At 53.1% G+C, this 19,249-nt stretch overlaps 1 protein-coding gene across 1 annotated transcript; it reads right to left on the reverse strand.

Moving 5' to 3' along the window:
- Positions 1-571: 571 nt before the first annotated feature.
- NDUFA9 (NADH:ubiquinone oxidoreductase subunit A9) lies at positions 572-10,900 on the reverse strand. The gene is made up of 11 exons (XM_061560013.1): positions 10,790-10,900; positions 9,038-9,250; positions 8,298-8,395; positions 7,406-7,497; positions 6,673-6,814; positions 5,547-5,649; positions 4,665-4,732; positions 4,331-4,407; positions 3,456-3,551; positions 2,843-2,909; positions 572-2,111 (listed from the first exon to the last, which is right to left on the reverse strand). The coding sequence occupies exons 1-11, from the start codon at positions 10,836-10,838 to the stop codon at positions 1,947-1,949; spliced, it is 1,170 nt and encodes a 389-aa protein (XP_061415997.1). The 5' UTR covers positions 10,839-10,900; the 3' UTR covers positions 572-1,946.
- Positions 10,901-19,249: the final 8,349 nt, after the last annotated feature.

Consider the following 19,249-nt stretch of genomic DNA (forward strand, 5'->3'; position numbering starts at 1 on the left):
TCACAGATAAAATTGGAATACAATGAACACAAACTCGGATAAATGTGCGATTGTAATCCACTCTACACAGAAAACTAGATTCATAAAGGATATAAATGTAACCACATCTCAAGACGCTGTACAGAACACACTGGGCATATTTATTTTCGAGATAAGAGAGCTGGGAGTCATTGGCAGAGTAAAAGTGAAAGGTCTTGGGTTTTGGACTTGAACAGGGAATTGAGAGCACGGTTGGTTGGGGGGAGCTCTAAACTTTTAGGAAAGTTTCATCATTAGACCTCCTTTGCCAGTACCAAAATATAATACTAGGGTTTTTCCCCTTTTTTCTGGCAACAAAACTGAAACCTTTTCACAAGGATTCATGTCTGCATTAACCACAATACTTGCAGTCAAAATGAAAAAAAACACTGATAATATATGCATTGTCCTTGAAACTGATTAGGAAAGTTGTACACTAGAAGGGCAGCGGGGAATGAATGAGCTACCTGCCACCGAGAAAAAAAACTGTTTTCCCACCGAAACGCATCAAGCAACACATTTCATAAAGAAGAAGACAGCAGCACACTCGAAATCAAACTCATTTTTTGGAATAAACATCTTTATGTTTGTTTAATTTACAAGGCCGTTTCGCAAAACAGCTAATTGTTGTGTACGCAACGGAGAGCGGGCGAGCTCTCAATCCACACGAGGGTGGCATCTTGCCCGGCAACAGCACCATGGTACACAGGCAGGGGGGGGGGGGGGGTCTCGGATCAGGGGCACACATACAGCACAATGTCCAAGCCTGTCGTCACGACCGTGCCATGCATTTTTACCCGGAACAAGCCGAGATAGCTGTCTGAGAAAAGAGGCAAAGCGTCCATTGCACAGAGTCCCATCTCCATGTCCCATGTACACTGGGCTAATGCCAGACATTACGCAAAGGGGTCGCCGCATCGGCTAGGCGCTGCAAGTCTACTCGCTTACTTTGTTCATGCCTGGCCGTGTGTGGGCACCAAGTGACCTGCAATCACTTTTACAGATATCTACCAAAGCCATCTCCATTCATGTCAACGAAACACTTTGACACGTGAATTATGTAGTTCCCACGTAGCTAATGCACTTAAGACAAACAACACGAGCTCCCAATGATAATGTTGTTATATACTTCATGTCAATCTATCCACTGCTGTCCGCACTTAAAAATGCCAACACTGCATTGGCCATGCAAACGGACGCACCGATTCAACGCCCTGGTAACTTGAATCGAATACCAGACGCGGGAATCGATAAGGTCGTATGAATTTGGTTCACATCACCCCTGCAATTCCTTAGAGGCAGCATATTCACCACCGTGTCAAAGAAAACAAACGATCTTGAATCATGGAATTTCCACAAATAACAAGGTTGGCTTCTCCTATGCACATACCTTGCAAAACTGACTTTCACAAAAGTGAATGGAGATCCCTTTAAAACATCTCTATGAAAGCGAATTCAGGTCAACCCAGTGGCTGGTGCAGTTCCACAAATTGGCCAACCTTAAGGGTCAATTTTTACGGGGTGTAATTTCTGTCATAACGCGAGGGTTTAACTGACACACAAATCCGAATAAACACTCAACCATCAGAGTGGATTAAAACTTCAGTTGCCTGTGCACGTCAAACACGTTCGTATTTCTTTTTTACAAGCGTTTCTTCCTCATCCATGAAAGACGGACAATAATATGTACGCGAATTAAGAGTCCTAATTGGTGGACATACTATTCCCAAATGAGAAGCCGCTTTCACGACTACACCCCAACGATTCCTCACACATCTTTAAAGTGTCCGAAACGTACGTCCGCAATCGTGGAACTGCCCCGTGACTAATGGCGTCTAAGCGGTGTGTTTTGTTATCCGAATGGCCCCACACAGCAGCCCGGAGCCGACGCGAGCCAAGCGTGGGGAGGGGGGGGGTGGCGGGTGTTCTCATACGGCCTTGGCCGGCTTGATTTCGTCCATGTCCACCTCGAGCCAGCGGAAGCGCCGGTGCTTCCGCAGCACCTCGATGGCCTTCTCCTCCACGGAGGTGGGCACCACCCCCAGGTCCTGCAGCGCCAGCAGCTCCGGGTGCAACTTGTCAGTCGTGTGAAGCTGAGTCGCGGCACGGACACGAGCGGGAACATACACAACAGCCGCCAATTCATTCGCCACCAAGTGCTGGCGAGATCTGCGAGGCTCTCATGCCGCAGGGTAGGTGCCCTTTTGAGGATGCCGTCAAGTGTTGTAGAAAGCTTCTGCGTAGATTTTCCCAGTTGCGCTGTACAGCTCTCCGATGCGCATATCCCGAAAATACATTGGAGAGCTGTCCAAGGCTCGCTTGGAGGACGTAAAACACGCACGGGCGGCCGTGTACACAGGCACACGTACGCACTCCTCCAATTCACGTGTGCGAAAACATGACATGAAGACAAATGCTTTGTTTCAATGACTAGTAGTAGCTATGGTGGCACGGCACTTGCATTGGGCCAGGCGAGGTGAACATCTTAAACATGAGCACACAGGAGGCATGCTGTAAATAAAAGCGCCATAAGTTGTACTCCTTTCGTTTTTTCTAGTTTTTTGTTGTAACTTTCTGACCTGCCCCTACCGGACATCTGTGAAAAAGAGCTTCATAGCTCATCGGATTTCTCTAGGATAAAAAAAGATTCCGATTCTTAGCAGGCCATCAATAATTATTACCAGCAGAGGGCAAAACTGTTGCTATTCACTCACACCACTCATGCTGAAGGAAGCAATGTGACGAAAAGCCACCGACTCCAAAGTGAACGCCTCCCGAGTGCCAAGCACTCACAAGTCACAGGAGGGGAATGCGTCAAACTCACCCTGTCCACCTTATCCCGGGTTGTCCACGGCTCGAACGGCACCAGCTCGAAGCAGCGGGCGATGAGGCTGGGGGAACAGCGCACGCTCAACTCGGTGGCGACTCTCGCCAGCGCAATGAGGGAACACACCTCGTGTGGCATGGATCAACACCGCCAAGGGACGAGCGTCGACGCCACGGCGCTTGGTGACGCTTAAGAGGCATCGCGCGTGCATTATGCACCAACTCTGACGCTGCACGGTTCAAATCGTGCCAAGGCTTGGCGATTTAGATTTTATGCAAATCGTATAAAAATGTTCGCTTCAAAAGTTGAACAAACAAACGGGACCGACAACACACGCAAAAAGCGCAGCGAAGAAAATCGATTCTGGAATTGCATCCCCTTGAATGGTGACAAATCGTTCAGTTGTGGGGGCTGTGTGAATTGTTGCATAGCTAATTGTTCAACATAGCAACACTTGTGAGGTGTAAGGCACTTCTTGTTCATGACAAGCTCCAGGATGAGCAGTGTGTTTTCTAGCCTGACGCAGTCATGCCTTAGATGTTGTATGACGAGGGACTGACTTTGCTCGGCAATACCTTAGCCAAGAGGCAGGAAGCAGGCAATCACTCACTGGTAAAGCGGCCGAGGCATGCTGTAGGGCACGAACGGCCGGTACGCCACGGCAAAGATGTACTTCACTAGCTCCAGCAGCTCGTAGCGGCCAGGCCTAGGGGTGGGGGTAGGACACGCGAGACAATTTAAGGGGGACGAACAGAGCGCACCAGGTTGTTGCGCGACATTCATGGGCAGCGGATTGCACTGGCTGAAATTGTTATCGAATCGCAGTGGCATCCTGCCTCATTACGACAGGGCAGGAAGGGTGCGATACAATAGCCGATCAAAAGATCCGTGGGTCACATTCAGTAAGTGCTGATGTTTTAAACAGCAAACCAGATACTCAAATGTTTAAGGCCGATTTGGTTTTGAAGAGGCCTAGAACTGATTCTGATATCACTGGCCACTAAAATTTAAGCTGTGGCTGTGAATCGGGCTGATAGCGCAGGTCGTTAACCACTACGCCACCTACAGACACACGGACATGCCGTCTCATACAAGCATTCCCAGCAGACTTAGCGGACAGTCACACCTCATTCGAACATTCGCCACAGACCTTACTGAAACACACAGCCAATATCTCCTAGACACAACTGTGCTTCACAAATTTTTGAAAACTAATTTCTTCAGAACCATTTTTTGTCCACAGTTTGTCGTCCTTTCCCCGCACCTCCGATTAGCACAGTTGGTATCCATACAGTGCGAAAGAAGTTCAACGTACATATATACATTCACCACAGACCCTGGAGACACACAGCCAATGTCTCCTACAGACACAATCATGCCTCACACACATTCGCAACAGCCCCTGCCAGACACAGTCCCACCTGACACATTCACCGCGGACCCCGACAGCGTGTGCGCATGGGCGAGCCGCTACATGGACCTCACCCGCTGAGTGCGTAAGTCTTGCCTAGGACGTTTTCACTGTGCGCTGCGTTCACGATAGCTTGGGCCACGTCCGACACCTGGAGACGCAACGTGTGAATACAAAACGGTTCTCACGGCTGGCGGCCACAACTTCCTTGCACTCCTGTCCGAGTTATTCTTATCTTACATTTCACACCGTGAATTGCGGAGTGAGGAGCAGCTAATAACCAAATATTTAATACATGTCGTTTATTTTATTCGGAAGTGCAGCAAGTCCGCAATACGATAATCTGCCTAAGGTTAAATGAGAGTTAAGTGGATTACAAAGCAGGGTGGTGCTGTAGAGCGTACGTACGTAGACTGGCTGCTTGATAGTCATCTTCCCCTTTGCAATGAGAGGCAGCCCTCCAAACAAGAGCATATCTGTACAAAGACAAATGTGTTGACTTCATAAGTGGTGCGGCTCTCTCTTTTCATGGTGCAAGTGGTGGTGGTGTGGTGCAGAGTAGTGTTTCTCAACCCCGGGCCTCGCGTTTCCATGATTACCAACTATCAGGTGTGTAATCTTGATTTGAAGCATTCGTGACTGCAGGAATCCATACTCTTTTGGTTCGTTCGGTAAAGTCACGGAGGTAGAAAAAAATAATAGATCACGACGTGATCGATCAATCGTCTACAGGCGAGAAAGAGAAACAGGCTGCTTGTTTCTCTCTCCCACCTGAAGACGATTGCTTGTGTGGCGATCGAAACGTCGTGTTCTATTATTTTTTCTACCTACGTGACTTTACCGAAAGAACCCAAGAGTATCAGGTGTGTGCGGTATGCGATGGCTTCGTCTGCATGTGAATAGAATAGGCCAGTGATCGTGCAAAAGCGGATTGTAACAGGGCACATGAATGGCACCAACTCTAATCGCTGGAACGGACGCGCGTTAACGGCACGTACACTCAGTACGGGCAATAAGTGGCGACAGCAGCCCTGGATGCAAGACTCTGTCCAAATGGGGCATTGAGTTCACAGGCGGAGCAGAAAATGAAACCCACGTATTGATCAGTGGCAACCTGCAATGCTGTGTGGGCTGTGTTGCGCCATTGCCTGGAATTGATGGTGTGTAATGAACCAACCAGTGCATGATCATTTGTTGTGTGGGGCCGTGCGTCGATTTTCCCACCCTCTGGACACGGGCTTGACTGAGACGAAAAAGCAAACTGGACTGAGCGGCGTTGGGTTCGCTCACTTGCAAAGTGATTGAAGTACTTGTCCTCTCTGCCGAACATGTCCGAGGGCTTCAGGATGGTGGCGTCGGGGAAAGCTTCGCGCACGGCCTTCTCGCCCAGACACTGCACATGCGGCAAATGCGCCCGACATCAACGGTGAGAAACGACCACTGCTCGTCAACACAAAATAGAGACAGCCGCCGCCACGGCTGCCGCCGCCCTCGAAACCCCAACAAGCACAATCCCCTCTTCTCTGAGAAAACACAAGAAGAGACAAAGACCCCCGTATTGTCATACACACCGTTGCAGCAGGTGCCGTTGGCGAGTACCTATTAAAGCCGGTAGGGCACACGGCGAGATAGTGGTGTGCGGCTAGCACCACTGCTTGGCCACATTTGTCTCCCGAGTGCTGATTTTGTTAACGCCGAAACTGGTACTGATTAATGGCGAGTGAACAAAAGTGAAGGCTCGGACATAGGCAATCCGTACGACTATAAACGCAGAAACCGCTCTTCCACTCGACTCTCGAGCCCCAAACGAGCAGGGTCGGGTAGCACACAAAGAACATCAAACAACAATAAGTCATAAAACAATACGGTCTGAAAATATTCACTACGAGTTTTACATTTGTTTAAAACTCTCTTACCATTCTGCTAAGTTTAAGAAGCTTGAGGTTACCCTGTGCACGGCAGTCTTAATACGGGCTGTAATGGCTTGTAATAAAAATTAAGGGTAGGACAAAAAAATCGGTATGTTTGAAATGCAGACATGTGACAACTAATCTTTAGCAGGGGGCAAATACGGAAGCCAATGTGGATGAGGTGACCTGATGAATTTATTTCAGTGAGAGTTCTGCGATGTCATCTCCTGGGGCAGGGCTTCAAGTTCCCAGTGTAAACTTCCTTGTCACACGACGTGAGGCTGACAACAACAAACACTGAAGAAAGGGCTTGACAAATTAAGGAAGCTTCAAACACATAGCCAAGGTGTGTATCTATCTACAAGAGGTTTGTTGCTCAAGACCCTCCATTCCTACCCTGCCTCTCAATATTCCCAGTTTCTGTATGACAGCATCTTCATATGCAGCTGAATTTAGATGCCGAAAAAATAACAAACTATGGTGCATTACACTGGTGGCTGTCTCACCTTTGTGCGCAGATACTTGGAGGCGCTGCGGATGTCGGCGTTGAGGTGAGACACATGGATCAGCTTGGGAACGCCGGCCTCCTTGGCGGCCAGAGCGATGTCTCGTGCCGCCACGACATGCACATCATCAAACGAGTTGTTCCTGCCAACAGGTTCAACAGCGGCAGCAATTCACTTCGAACACTGGGATTACGCTACAGGTATTAGAATGAACCCTCTCACATTGCGAGATGACTACAGGCTGCAGGGTGGGTCCCATTCACCGCTGAATATCGGAACGCACAAGCGGTTCAGCGTTAATTGTGTTTTAGAGAGGCAATAGCGCTGTTGTTTTTAAAAGACATTGTTCTCACCGCAGAGAACTGTAGCGACAGGACTGCACTCTACTACAGCTGGCGCCAAACCGTGCCATACACCCTCCCGCATGGCCTTGTGGGAACCTTGGTACCGATAAAGTTATTGTTTTCTTTCGGCCCCGTTTCGATGACGTCATCAAACAGAATTGTAAAAAAAACTGATGTCATCTCTTTGAGCTGCTCATCAAATGTACGTCATCAGAACAAGAACGGGTTAAAGTGTGGATTTATTATCATCATCAGCAACATGGCTGGATGAAGGCCTTACACGGATTATTCAATGTATGCATGGTGAGTGTAGTAAAAGGGTTTATTCAGCCAATCAATGCACTGTTGCATCCCTAATGAAGTGCACCACCCTCTTCCCACACCTTTACCTGGTCTCCCAGCCCTGCCCACAAATGTTGATGACCACATTGGAGTGCTGCACGGCCTTTCGGATCGACTCCTGGTCTTTCATCGACCAATCCTGGAACAACCAAAAGCAAAGTTACTTCTATAAGATTTTTGTATTCACGTTTAAGGTTTGCTATTTTATAATAAATAATATTTATTCAGAAATGGAAACTGTTCTCATTATGTCTTCCCCTACTATATCACATCGGTGCCTTAAACTTTGACAATAACTACTTCATATAAATAATATATTTTTACAAATGGTTTCATTTAAAAGAGTACATTTGTAAATTTTCTTAAATTAAAGTCAATCATTCTGTTCTCCACTACTCTGAAGTTGGGGCCATTACCTGAAATCTTATCCTGTTTTATTGTGATAAGTGTTTCTGATGAACAAGACAAAAATTTGTTGATTATCTGATTAAGCATTCCAGAGCTGATAAGTAAAACGTAACAATGGTTATGATAAACCAAAGGCAAAGTGGTAGCAGGTCAACTATTGACTCGGTGGCTGACTCCGAACACTGCCACCTCGTGGCATCACACTGCACACGACACGACTGTCTACAGGGTGAAAAATAATTGCAATTCGTGCTCTTTGTCAATCAACTAATGGGTGAAGGACTCCCTAAATCGGTTGTGATAGCACCACTACACCGCCACTCCCCTCTGCTGATATATGCTACACTGTAATACGAGGCTGCCAATTAACTAACGACAGCCTGTAACCTCTGGGGGTCAGTGTGCTTGTTTAAACATGTAAGCGTACCGAGGGCACTTAAAGTATATATTCTGGTGTCACTGCTCAGGAGACTGCCTGGAATGGTATTCCAAGCTACGGTGTCATAAGTGCCAGCAGCAGCTTAACCTTACCATGAAAATCAACTGCCCCAGATCGCCCATTGGCTTAAGGTGCATCACGTCGTAGGCATCACAGCGATAGGGGATAATGATCTGCGCTCCCTCGCGACCTGATGAGGCAAAAAGGGGAAAAAAAAGTTTACAATGGACTACACCCTCGGACCTCAGATATAACACACCACCTTAAAAATGAAAGCCTGTCAATGGATCTATCTATCATCCCGCAGACACATACAATTTCTGACACTGAATACACATGCCTGTTTCTCCCTCTCCTGCTCCTTCAGATCAAGCCTGCCATCCAGCTGAGCCTCGTAAATGCTGATTGCGAGGCAAATCCTTGAATCTAATTGGATTAGACTGGAAACAGAGCTCCATACGTAACGTCCAATTAGTTCCCTTTTCACTTCGATGGGCTCTGTGCCTCTCAATCCAATTGAGATGCTGAGGAAAATTCAGACTGCTAATGACAACAATCTCCTTTGCTATGTAAAAATGGTCTCTTTACTTAAGTTAAAGGTCTGGTGTGGACCAACTTATTTTCAAGGAATTTATCATTTGAGTAGCATCTTATCATTTGAGTCGCATATAATGCCCACTCAGCGGGATGACTGACCAATGTAACAATCTCCTTGCAGTAATCAAAATGTCTCGGCGTCTTAAAATGACCAGTGCGTCTCAAAAAAGTGATCAGGTTGTTTGACAACGAAGCCGTTTGTTGGTTTAGGTCGTGGCTGCTATCACCAGCTCACCGAGTTTGTTGACGACGTAGCGCCCAAGGAAACCCGTCGCACCAAACACGGTGGCGACAACGCCGCTGAAGGAGGAGCGGCCCCCGCGCCCGCGTGGCATCACAGCCTGGTGGGTGGCACGGGACGGAGGCGACGTCCGCGGGCCGGAGAAGGGAGGCCCCGTGAGAAGCGCCGCCCCGGGACCCGCGGACACGGGGGGCCAAGCCCCGACGCCTGCAAGAGACACCCGTCCCACCCATGATGGCAACTACAGTGGTGGTGGTGTCATCACCATCAACAGGGACGGCTGCTCGGATCAAGCGGAACAGTGACAAGAACAACAATGCGCAGGTAGGCGGGCGAATAGCGTAGCGTGCTCACACGCCTGAGCCACCGCACCACCCGAGTTATGCAATATTTAATTCAAAATAAACGTTGTACAAAGCAATGTCCTCAAAGATATTCGCATTGAAATATTGGGAGACAATGTAAACTCAAGTCTTCCACTGCCGACTTGGAAATATAATTGATAACGGCGAGTTTTGTGAAAATTGTAATAAAAAGTCAAATATCTCACTGGTATTGGTGGCTGTCAAAACAGAGAGGTCTGGCTCTCATCATTGGGATGTGGAATTTGCACCACCGACCAATGGGGACGAACATCTCTCAACGCTCCTAATGAGCACTGAGATGCTGACGTGGTCGTATTGTTATTTAGTACTTGGCCAACTTTTGTGTCACTTATGTGTCGATTCACTGCTAGATGAAGGTCGCCGCCCGACGTCGTGTCGGCCATGGTGTTTGTTTCCCATATTCCCCACGCTGATCAGTGTGGGTTGGTGAACCTAGGGGATCCCAGTACTATACCGGTTTATACCAATACCCGCTATTCGCCACTAAGTGACGGTGACGTCACCACGGCGCCTGTGCCAGGCCAGGTGCACTTTGAGGCCACGTGAAGTGTCGAAGGCTCGCTCTATGGAGGAGGCTCGTGAAGGACGCTACTGGGCATTTGGAGACAGTCGCCCTCCAGCAACAACGGAGGGCAGAGGAGCGACGCCCACAACAACAAGCGAAGTGCGGCTAAAACACAGCAAGTTGGCACAGTCGGGGGTACAGCTGGTGGTGCATCTGTCAGTCATCTCAGTCAGCCAGCCCATGGCACCTGGGTCTGTCCCGATACCTCCTGTCAGCGAGCATTCCACCGGTTTATATGTCACTCACACACTGACATTCGCCGTGCACGGGAGTCAAACTCGGCTCACCGGGTTGAGAGTGCAGTGCGCTAACCAATTCGCCACCGCTTCACCTCCATAGCGAGGCAGTAGTTTGGTATAACGACGTCTACAACAAGACTGAGAGCGGCGCTCTGGGGGTATTCAGCCGTGGACTTTCCCCACATCTCGACACCAACGTTATCTCCCGCGGAGGGTTGAAAACTTCACTAGTTGCAAAACAAGACACACGTATAACGATGCAACGGCACTTACCCTACCGTTATAGCGCCGCGATAATAAGGCCGTAACAACAAGGCAACACTTTGCATGACTGTATACGGCTTGCAATGAATATCACCCGTCAAGACGACCTAGGCTTCGGTCTAAACAAGGCCCCAGGTCAGGCACAACTGAACTCCGTAACTCAACGGCGACGCAGGCCGCGCGCGACCCCTCGGCCTCAACCTCACGCAACTCAACTTTACAAGCTGGAGCCTGGAAAGGCGAACAACGACAACGAAGGCGGGGGGGGGGGCGCCGCCGAGGTGACTCTTACTTGACATTGCCCGCACGGAGCGCCCGGGAACTCGCATCACGGCGGCCATGTTGGTGCTCTCCCAGCATGCACCGCGCGGCGGGGGAGGGAGGGAGGAGGTGGGGGAGAAGGAGGGGGTTGGAGGAAGAAGGTGGAGAGGAGGGAGGGAGGGGAGGAGGGGGAGGGAGGGAGGGGAGGAGGGGGAGGGAGGGAGGGGAGGAGGGGGAGGGAGGGAGGGGAGGAGGGGGAGGGAGGGAGGGGAGGAGGGGGAGGGAGGGAGGGGAGGAGGGGGAGGGAGGGAGGGGAGGAGGGGAGGGAGGGAGGGGAGGAGGGGGAGGGAGGGAGGGGAGGAGGGGAGGGAGGGGGAGGAGGGGGAGGGAGGGAGGGGACGAGGGGGAGGGAGGGAGGGGAGGAGGGGGAGGGAGGGAGGGGAGGAGGGGGAGGGAGGGAGGGGAGGAGGGGAGGGAGGGAGGGGAGGAGGGGAGGGAGGAGGGGAGGAGGGGAGGGAGGGAGGGGAGGAGGGGGAGGGAGGAGGGAGGAGGGGGAGGGAGGGAGGGGGAGGAGGGGGAGGGAGGGAGGGGAGGAGGGGGAGGGAGGGAGGGGAGGAGGGGGAGGGAGGGAGGGGAGGAGGGGGGAGGGAGGGAGGGGAGGAGGGGGAGGGAGGGAGGGGAGGAGGGGGAGGGAGGGAGGGGAGGAGGGGGAGGGAGGGAGGGGAGGAGGGGGAGGGAGGGAGGGGAGGAGGGGGAGGGAGGGAGGAGGGGGAGGAGGGAGGGAGGAGGGGAGGGAGGGAGGGGAGGAGGGGGAGGGAGGGAGGGGAGGAGGGGGAGGGAGGGAGGGGAGGAGGGGGGAGGGAGGAGGGGAGGGGAGGGAGGGGGAGGGGAGGGAGGGGAGGGAGGGGAGGGAGGGAGGGGAGGAGGGGGAGGGAGGGAGGGGAGGAGGGGGAGGGAGGAGGGGGAGGGGAGGGAGGGGGAGGAGGGGGAGGAGGGAGGGAGGAGGGGAGGGAGGGAGGGGAGGAGGGGAGGGAGGGAGGGGAGGAGGGGGAGGGGGGAGGGGAGGAGGGGAGGAGGGAGGGGAGGGAGGGGGAGGGAGGGGAGGGCGGAGGGGGGAGGGAGGGAGGGGAGGAGGGGAGGGAGGGAGGGGAGAGGGGGAGGGAGGGAGGGAGGAGGGGGGAGGGAGGGAGGAGGGGTAGGGAGGGAGGGGTGAGGAGGGGGAGGAGGGAGGGGAGGAGGGGGAGGGAGGGAGGGGAGGAGGGGGAGGGAGGGAGGGATGGAGGGGAGGGAGGGAGGGAGGGGAGAGGGGAGGAGGGGGAGGGGAGGGAGGAGGGGGAGGGAGGGAGGGAGGAGGGGAGGGAGGGAGGGGGAGGAGGGGGAGGGAGGGAGGGGAGGAGGGGAGGGAGGGAGGGAGGGAGGAGGGAGGGAGGGAGGGGAGGAGGGGGAGGGAGGGAGGGGAGGAGGGGAGGGAGGGAGGGGAGGAGGGGGGAGGGAGGGAGGGGAGGAGGGGGGAGGGAGGGGAGGGAGGGGAGGAGGGGAGGGAGGGGAGGGAGGAGGAGGGAGGGGAGGGAGGGAGGGAGGGGGAGGGAGGGAGGGAGGGAGGGGGGAGGGAGGGAGGGAGGAGGGGAGGGAGGGAGGGGAGGAGGGGAGGGAGGGAGGGGAGGAGGGGGAGGGAGGGAGGGGAGGGAGGGGGAGGGAGGGAGGGAGGAGGGGAGGAGGGAGGGGAGGAGGGGAGGGAGGGAGGGGAGGAGGGGAGGGAGGGAGGGGAGGAGGGGAGGGGAGGGAGGGGGAGGGAGGGAGGGAGGGAGGGGGAGGGAGGGAGGGAGGGAGGGGGAGGAGGGAGGGAGGGAGGGGAGGAGGGAGGGAGGAGGGAGGGGGAGGGAGGGGGGAGGAGGGGGAGGGAGGGAGGGGAGGAGGGGGAGGGAGGGAGGGAGGAGGGGAGGAGGGAGGGAGGAGGGGAGGGAGGGGGAGGGAGGGAGGGGAGGAGGGGGGAGGGAGGGGAGGGAGGAGGAGGGAGGGGGGAGGGAGGGGAGGAGGGGGGAGGGAGGGAGGGGAGGAGGGGGAGGGAGGGAGGGGAGGAGGGGGAGGGAGGGAGGGGAGGAGGGGGAGGAGGGAGGGGAGGAGGGAGGGGAGGGAGGGGAGGAGGGGAGGGAGGGAGGGGAGGAGGGGGAGGGAGGGAGGGGAGGAGGGGGAGGAGGGAGGGGAGGAGGGGGAGGGAGGGAGGGGAGGAGGGGAGGAGGGAGGGAGGGAGGGGAGGAGGGAGGGAGGAGGGGAGGGAGGGAGGGAGGGAGGGAGGGGAGGAGGGGAGGAGGGGAGGGAGGGAGGGAGGGAGGGAGGGAGGAGGGGGAGGGAGGGAGGGAGGAGGGGGAGGGAGGGAGGGGAGGAGGGGGAGGGAGGGAGGGGAGGAGGGGAGGGAGGGGAGGAGGGGGAGGGAGGGAGGGGAGGAGGGGGAGGGAGGGAGGGGAGGAGGGGGAGGGAGGGAGGGGAGGAGGGGGAGGGAGGGAGGGGAGGAGGGGGAGGGAGGGAGGGGAGGAGGGGGAGGGAGGGAGGGGAGGAGGGGGAGGGAGGGAGGGGAGGAGGGGGAGGGAGGGAGGGGGAGGAGGGGGAGGGAGGGAGGGGAGGAGGGGAGGGAGGGAGGGGGAGGAGGGGGAGGGAGGGAGGGGAGGAGGGGGAGGGAGGGAGGGGAGGAGGGGGAGGGAGGGAGGGGAGGAGGGGGAGGGAGGGAGGGGGAGGAGGGGGAGGGAGGGAGGGGGAGGAGGGGGAGGGAGGGAGGGGAGGAGGGAGGGAGGGGGGAGGAGGGGGAGGGAGGGAGGGGAGGAGGGGGAGGGAGGGAGGGGAGGAGGGGGAGGGAGGGAGGGGAGGAGGGGGAGGGAGGGAGGGGAGGAGGGGGAGGGAGGGAGGGGAGGAGGGGGAGGGAGGGAGGGGAGGAGGGGGAGGGAGGGAGGGGGAGGATGGAGGAGATAGGAGAGGGTGGGTGGGAGGGAGGAGATAGGAGAGGGTGGTGGGAGGGAGGGATAGGAGGGAGGAAGAGGAGGGAGTTGGGAGGAGGGGGTAGGAGGAGGGAGGATGGAGGAGATAGGAGAGGGTGCGCGGGAGGGAGGGGGAGAGGAGGGAGGGGAGGAAGAGGAGGGAGTTGGGAGGAGGGAGGAGGAAGGAGGGGGTGAGGAGGGAGGGGGTGAGGAGGGAGGGGAGGAGGTGGGGGAGAAGGAGGGGGTTGGAGGAGGGAGTTGGGGGAGGGAGGGGTAGGAGGATGGAGGGAGGGGGAGGATGGAGGAGATAGGAGAGGGTGGGAGGGAGGGGGAGAGGAGGGAGGGGAGGAAGAGGAGGGGGCTGGAGGAAGGAGAGGGAGAGGAGGGAGTTGGGAGGAGGGGGGAGGAAGGAGGGGGTGATTAGGAGGGAGGGGGAGCGGGGTGCGGGGGGAGGAGGGCGGGGGACAAAAGAGGGAGGGCGGAGGGAAGGAGGTTGGGGGGGGGGTAAAGAGATAAAGGCGCAGCTCTGCAGTCGCTTGCTGACGTCACTGCTGGTGGAAGGTTCCTCTGCGGCTCGACGGGGGCACGCTACAGTGTCATCGTCTCGAGCAAGTGGTTCTTCACCTTCACTGCAGCCTTGCAACCCCTTTGGTTCTCAATCGTTAAAATGTTTTTTACAAAGTTAATAAATACACAGGCGTGATGAAACCAAGCAGCTGTGCTTACGTGGCCGTGCTTAATTTGTGTCTCGATGATTTTACCTTCTCGCACAAATCTGGCCGTGTCTCGCACGCGCGTGAAGGGCATCTCGCACCCCCAAGGGGGTGCAGCGTGCACACCCCATGCAGGTGAAGGACCACTGCTCGAGATCCAGGGGTCGGCCACGTGCGGTGAGCCGGAGGCGCATGCGGCTCTTTGAGGACTTCGTTCGTGACGTTATTTAGGGGCCGTCCATAAATGACGTCACGCGATTTTGGACGATTTTTAACCCCCCCCCCCCCTCGTCACACGGCGTCACAAAAAGTCAGACCCCCCCCCCCCTTAAATATGACGTCACAAAGCTCTGCCCCCCCCCCAAACCATATTTCCCTTTTGAAAATAAAACATGCTTCGAATCGATAATTGGCTTTTTACCCTTTTATTTGGCAACAAAACTGACACATTTTTTTTACAAGGAGTCGTGTTTGCATTGATCACAATACCTGCGGTCGGAATGCAAAAAATCACAACTCTGATAATGTATGCACTGTCCTTGAAGAAATGGATTGGTCCACACCCGAGACAGCTATTCTTAGAGCCCAGGTCTCACATGGTGTTGGACCAGATGACGCCCTACGGCGCACAACTCAAAGACAATGCACCATCAGAGTATGAGAACTCGGGGTAAGCATTTACACCATTGCAACCTCCTTTGCCAGTAGCAAAATACGATAACTGTTATTTTACCCTCTTATCTGGCAACAAAACTGACACCTTTTTTTACAAGGAGTGCGCCTTTTGGCGTTATCTGGTCCAACACCATGTGAGACTAGGCTCTTAGAAAAGCTGTCTCGGGTGTGGACCAATCGATTTCAAGGACAGTGCATACATTATCAGAGTTGTGTTTTTTGTTTGCATTCTGACCGCAGGTATTGTGGTCAATGCAAACATGACTCTTTGTAAAAAAAGGTGTCAGTTTTGTTGCCAGATAAAACGGTAAAAAAACAATTATCATATTTTGCTACTGGCAAAGGAGGTTGCAATGATGATGCTTCAAATCGCTTTAAACTATTGTCATTGTAGTGCGTATTTAATGTGGCGCTGCACTCTGATGTTGTAGGAGTGTTTTTATAACAATTAGTCTTGTTATAACAATTCTATATTTATTTAAAGTTGCGCATTTTGACGTGACGTCACATTTCTCAAACCCCCCCCCCCCTCATCACACATCGTCACAAATGTCTGACCCCCCCCCCCCAGGTGCGTGACGTCATTTATGGACGGCCCCTTATTCAGGACGACCGTTTCGTGTTCACCTTATTTTGGTTGCTGACCCCTGATCTAAACACTCGAGTGTATTCGGCCTACTCTTCCACGCTAGAGAGGGGTGGGGGGTGACCCCTGCCTTCAACCAGCACCCCCACTGAAAGCGCTGTTTCTCGCCGCATCTCTGCGTTTACGTATTACACCGTACGTGTTGAACTTCTTTCGCACCGTACGTGACCAACCGTGCGAATCGGAGGTTCAATTGTTACTGTTTCTCAGTGTTTGTTTCTTCCCGTAAATCCCACCCCTCTTGCACCATTTGCTCGGGGCTTAGTTCTCTCAGCGTTTAGACAGCGATAGTCAAGAGGTCGTTAAGCAACTCATGAATGTGTAGTGTTGTAAAGGACGGACAAATGATACCAATGTAGTGTTGTAAAGGACGGACTTCTAAACTTCTTTATGGCACACACTGTTTATTATCTTTATACACAGTCCCTACCACACTAAGGGGTATATGGTCCCCTCACCCGTTACCCTGAGGAGACACAGCCTCCGGACCTTGCAGGCTATCTAATCTCCCTGCTCTCCCAGCGTCCTCTGGCTGGACCTAGGGGATCTCTCCCCGACCACTGGTTACACTGAGCCCTAGCCCTGATAAGGGCTGGAGGGCTTGGTCCAGGGTCCTAGATGTCTTCGGCCGACTTGGGTCTTTGTGTAGCAGAACTCCTCCAGAGCTCTCACCGCTCTGGCTTTTATACCTGTTCGTGGCCGGGTTGTCCAATCCCCGGCCACCTTGTGGGACCCTCTGATTGGTCCTTCCCAATCTGGCGTTTGGATCCTACCTCACCCCATTTGACCCTGACCGTTTGATTGAGCGGGAAACCCTTGTTTACGATCCGCTCTCTCACAGTTAGCGAACAGCGAGTAGTTAACACCACTACATAAATGCAACGGCACCTCGCCTTCGCTTCCTTCCTTCTGCTAGATCCCGCAGCTGTCTCGTTAACTTGCCCTCCTCCAACCGACATGAGTTTGCCACCCATCTCACGCTCTTCATGATTACATCTAGAGTTCTTTCAAATCACATTCTATTCCCAAACTTGTGTGCTATCCTTCGTCTTGCACACGTGTCACAACCTCATCTTCATGATTCACGTTCTATTCTCAACCGCCAAGTTGCTTACCCACTCCTCCATGACAACCAACTCTGCCGGATTAGATTGTTAGTCATAATTGCCGACCAACATCTATCAACTGCGAGATGACGGTCTCCTGGTCACGTCTTAACACAAGTGTCGAGTTATATTTGAGCCACCCCTGACCAACTCCTTCACCGACCTGCACTGGAGCGTCTGTGATCCACCAGTGGAATGACAACATTTTTATGTATTTAAAATTAAAATAAAACTATCAGCCCGCAAATCCTTTGGACGTGACCCCTGCCTTCAGCCAGCAATTTTTTTTTCCAAATATAGTATGATGTTGACCTCATAACTACATTATTAGACCACATCATGAATGCAATGTGGCATATTCTGTGAAAAACGTAATAATTATACAGCTGTATTTTAAAACGAAGTGCACAAATGTGAAATCGGTCACGTATGCTCGCATGACGTTTTTGGACAATAAATCACGAGGTTTTGTCCTTAGATGTTGCAATGTTTTTTTCCAATCTTGGTAATATTATTTTCCCAACGCAAGACAGGTTTCAGCTAGTGTATGTGTTGAGTGCAAACGTTTACGTGGATTGCCAATTGCACCGTTCCACCCTGTAGGTTACTAGGTGGCAATGTGTTACCCAAGTGTCCACATGGGTTGTGGATACTTGGTGGGGTTTAGTCAAATAACTTTGAGTGGATTAGGGCGAAAGGAATAAAGGGTCAAAAATGAAGAGACACGGAGGAAGCCAAGAGTGCGACCCTTTTAGAGTCGCTGGTAAACTAGAACACATTCCTGCGGAGGGAGCTGGTAGGAACGTTGGGTTGCTCGGTCAATGGCCAGGGTCAACGGCGGCGTGGTGTATTCCGCAAATATGCCCGACTGTGAGGGCGGGCACAAGCCGGCGTGAGTAGGTTAAACGTTGAGTTTTATAAGGGCACCACGGGGTGACCAGCCCCTCCATACCTAGCCCCACCCCTCCCAGCCCCACCCTCCCCACCCAGCCCCTCCCCACCCAACCCCACCCTCCCCACCCAGCCCCTCCCCACCCTCCCCTCCCTACCCAGCCCGTACCTTCCCACCCAGCCCCTCCCTGCACGACGGACGGACACAAGAATCCCCTGTGGGCTGGTGTAACCAGGAGATCCCTACCAGTAATAGGCACGCCACTAGAATTAGCTATAGCAAGAGGTGGACTGTATATGGTGTGCCGGTTCCGTAAAATTTTTACGGGTCACTGGCCCGGCTGACATTAAGCCCTGCCCATCCCAGTCGAGCTGAAAGAAAGTTGACTCAGAGCATGTCCCGCGAGGGAAAACCACAACGGATAAATGTGATGAACGTGGAAGCACGGAGGAAGAGACCAGGATGCAGGCGAAGACAAGTCGCGGTGCCACGCGGTGAACCGGAATGTGAGGGACTATGGAATGGAAGCGGGAGATGATGGCCCAGGACAGGAATGAGTGGAGCAAGAGGACCAGAAGGTGGGAACCCACATGGGTATGGGAAATTCCAGGAAAATGTGAACGAATAAAGTGACAATGCATATTCTTAGGTTTTTTCGGTAAAGTCACGTAGGTAAAACATTAAAATTAATAAAAGTAAAATAAAATAAAAATCACGACGTTTCGGAGGCAACACAAGCTTCCGTCTTCAGGTGGAACCGTCACAGCCACGACAGCTGTATCAAGTAAATGAGAGATTGCAGGAGTTGCCTCCGAAACGTCGTGATTTTTATTTTATTTTACTTTTATTAATTTTAATGTTTTACCTACGTGACTTTACCGAAAAAACCTAAGAATATGAATCCTTGCAGTCACGAAAGCTTCAAATCTAGAATTAATGACAATGCATAGTTGCTGTGAGGAAGTTGAATTGACAAAAATCTAAATATTCTATGACAGTACCTACAATTTTAATTGATGGCACGGCTTCTTATGGCACAGCCAATTGGGCTTAAGACGATAAAATTGCCTATTATAATAACAATTACATTCTCGTATTTCCAGCACAGCCACGCTTTAATCTCGGCGAGCTAGTGTATGGTGACAGGGAGTTTTCCAACATTTGCGTGATCCACCAACCCCTACGTCCACACGTGCTGGATTAGAGGCCACGTGTGTTGCCACCACCGCCCGACATTTATATGAATTGTTTCAGTCTGAGATCTAGACTGATACACGACATTCTGTCATGTTACTTTTTGGTTGGAGTGGAAATTCTCCTTCAAATAGATCAAAGGTAATTTATAGTTTCGACAAAGTGAGTTTTAGCGAGCAGGACGAAGAGAAATGAAAGTTGAAATAAAGCGGAGGTGACATATGAGGATATGTGGAAATGTTAACCTCGATGTGTGTTGACAGCGATAATGCACAAACACAAGGCGATGAAAGCAG

The sequence above is a fragment of the Lethenteron reissneri genome, chromosome 26, assembly GCF_015708825.2.
Source record: "Lethenteron reissneri isolate LAM-NWPU_2019-01 chromosome 26, ASM1570882v1, whole genome shotgun sequence".
NCBI lineage: Eukaryota > Metazoa > Chordata > Hyperoartia > Petromyzontiformes > Petromyzontidae > Lethenteron > Lethenteron reissneri.

Excerpts from the sequence above, each read along its gene's own strand:
- NDUFA9 (XM_061560013.1), bottom strand. The coding sequence starts at position 10,838 with ATGGCCGCCGTGATGCGAGTTCCCGGGCGCTCCGTGCGGGCAATGTCA. Across the intron at positions 8,396-9,037 it reads CTACGTCGTCAACAAACTCG|GTCGCGAGGGAGCGCAGATC; the intron begins GTGAGCTGGTGA and ends TTGCCTCATCAG. Across the intron at positions 4,408-4,664 it reads CTATCAAGCAGCCAGTCTAC|GTGTCGGACGTGGCCCAAGC; the intron begins GTACGTACGCTC and ends TTGCGTCTCCAG.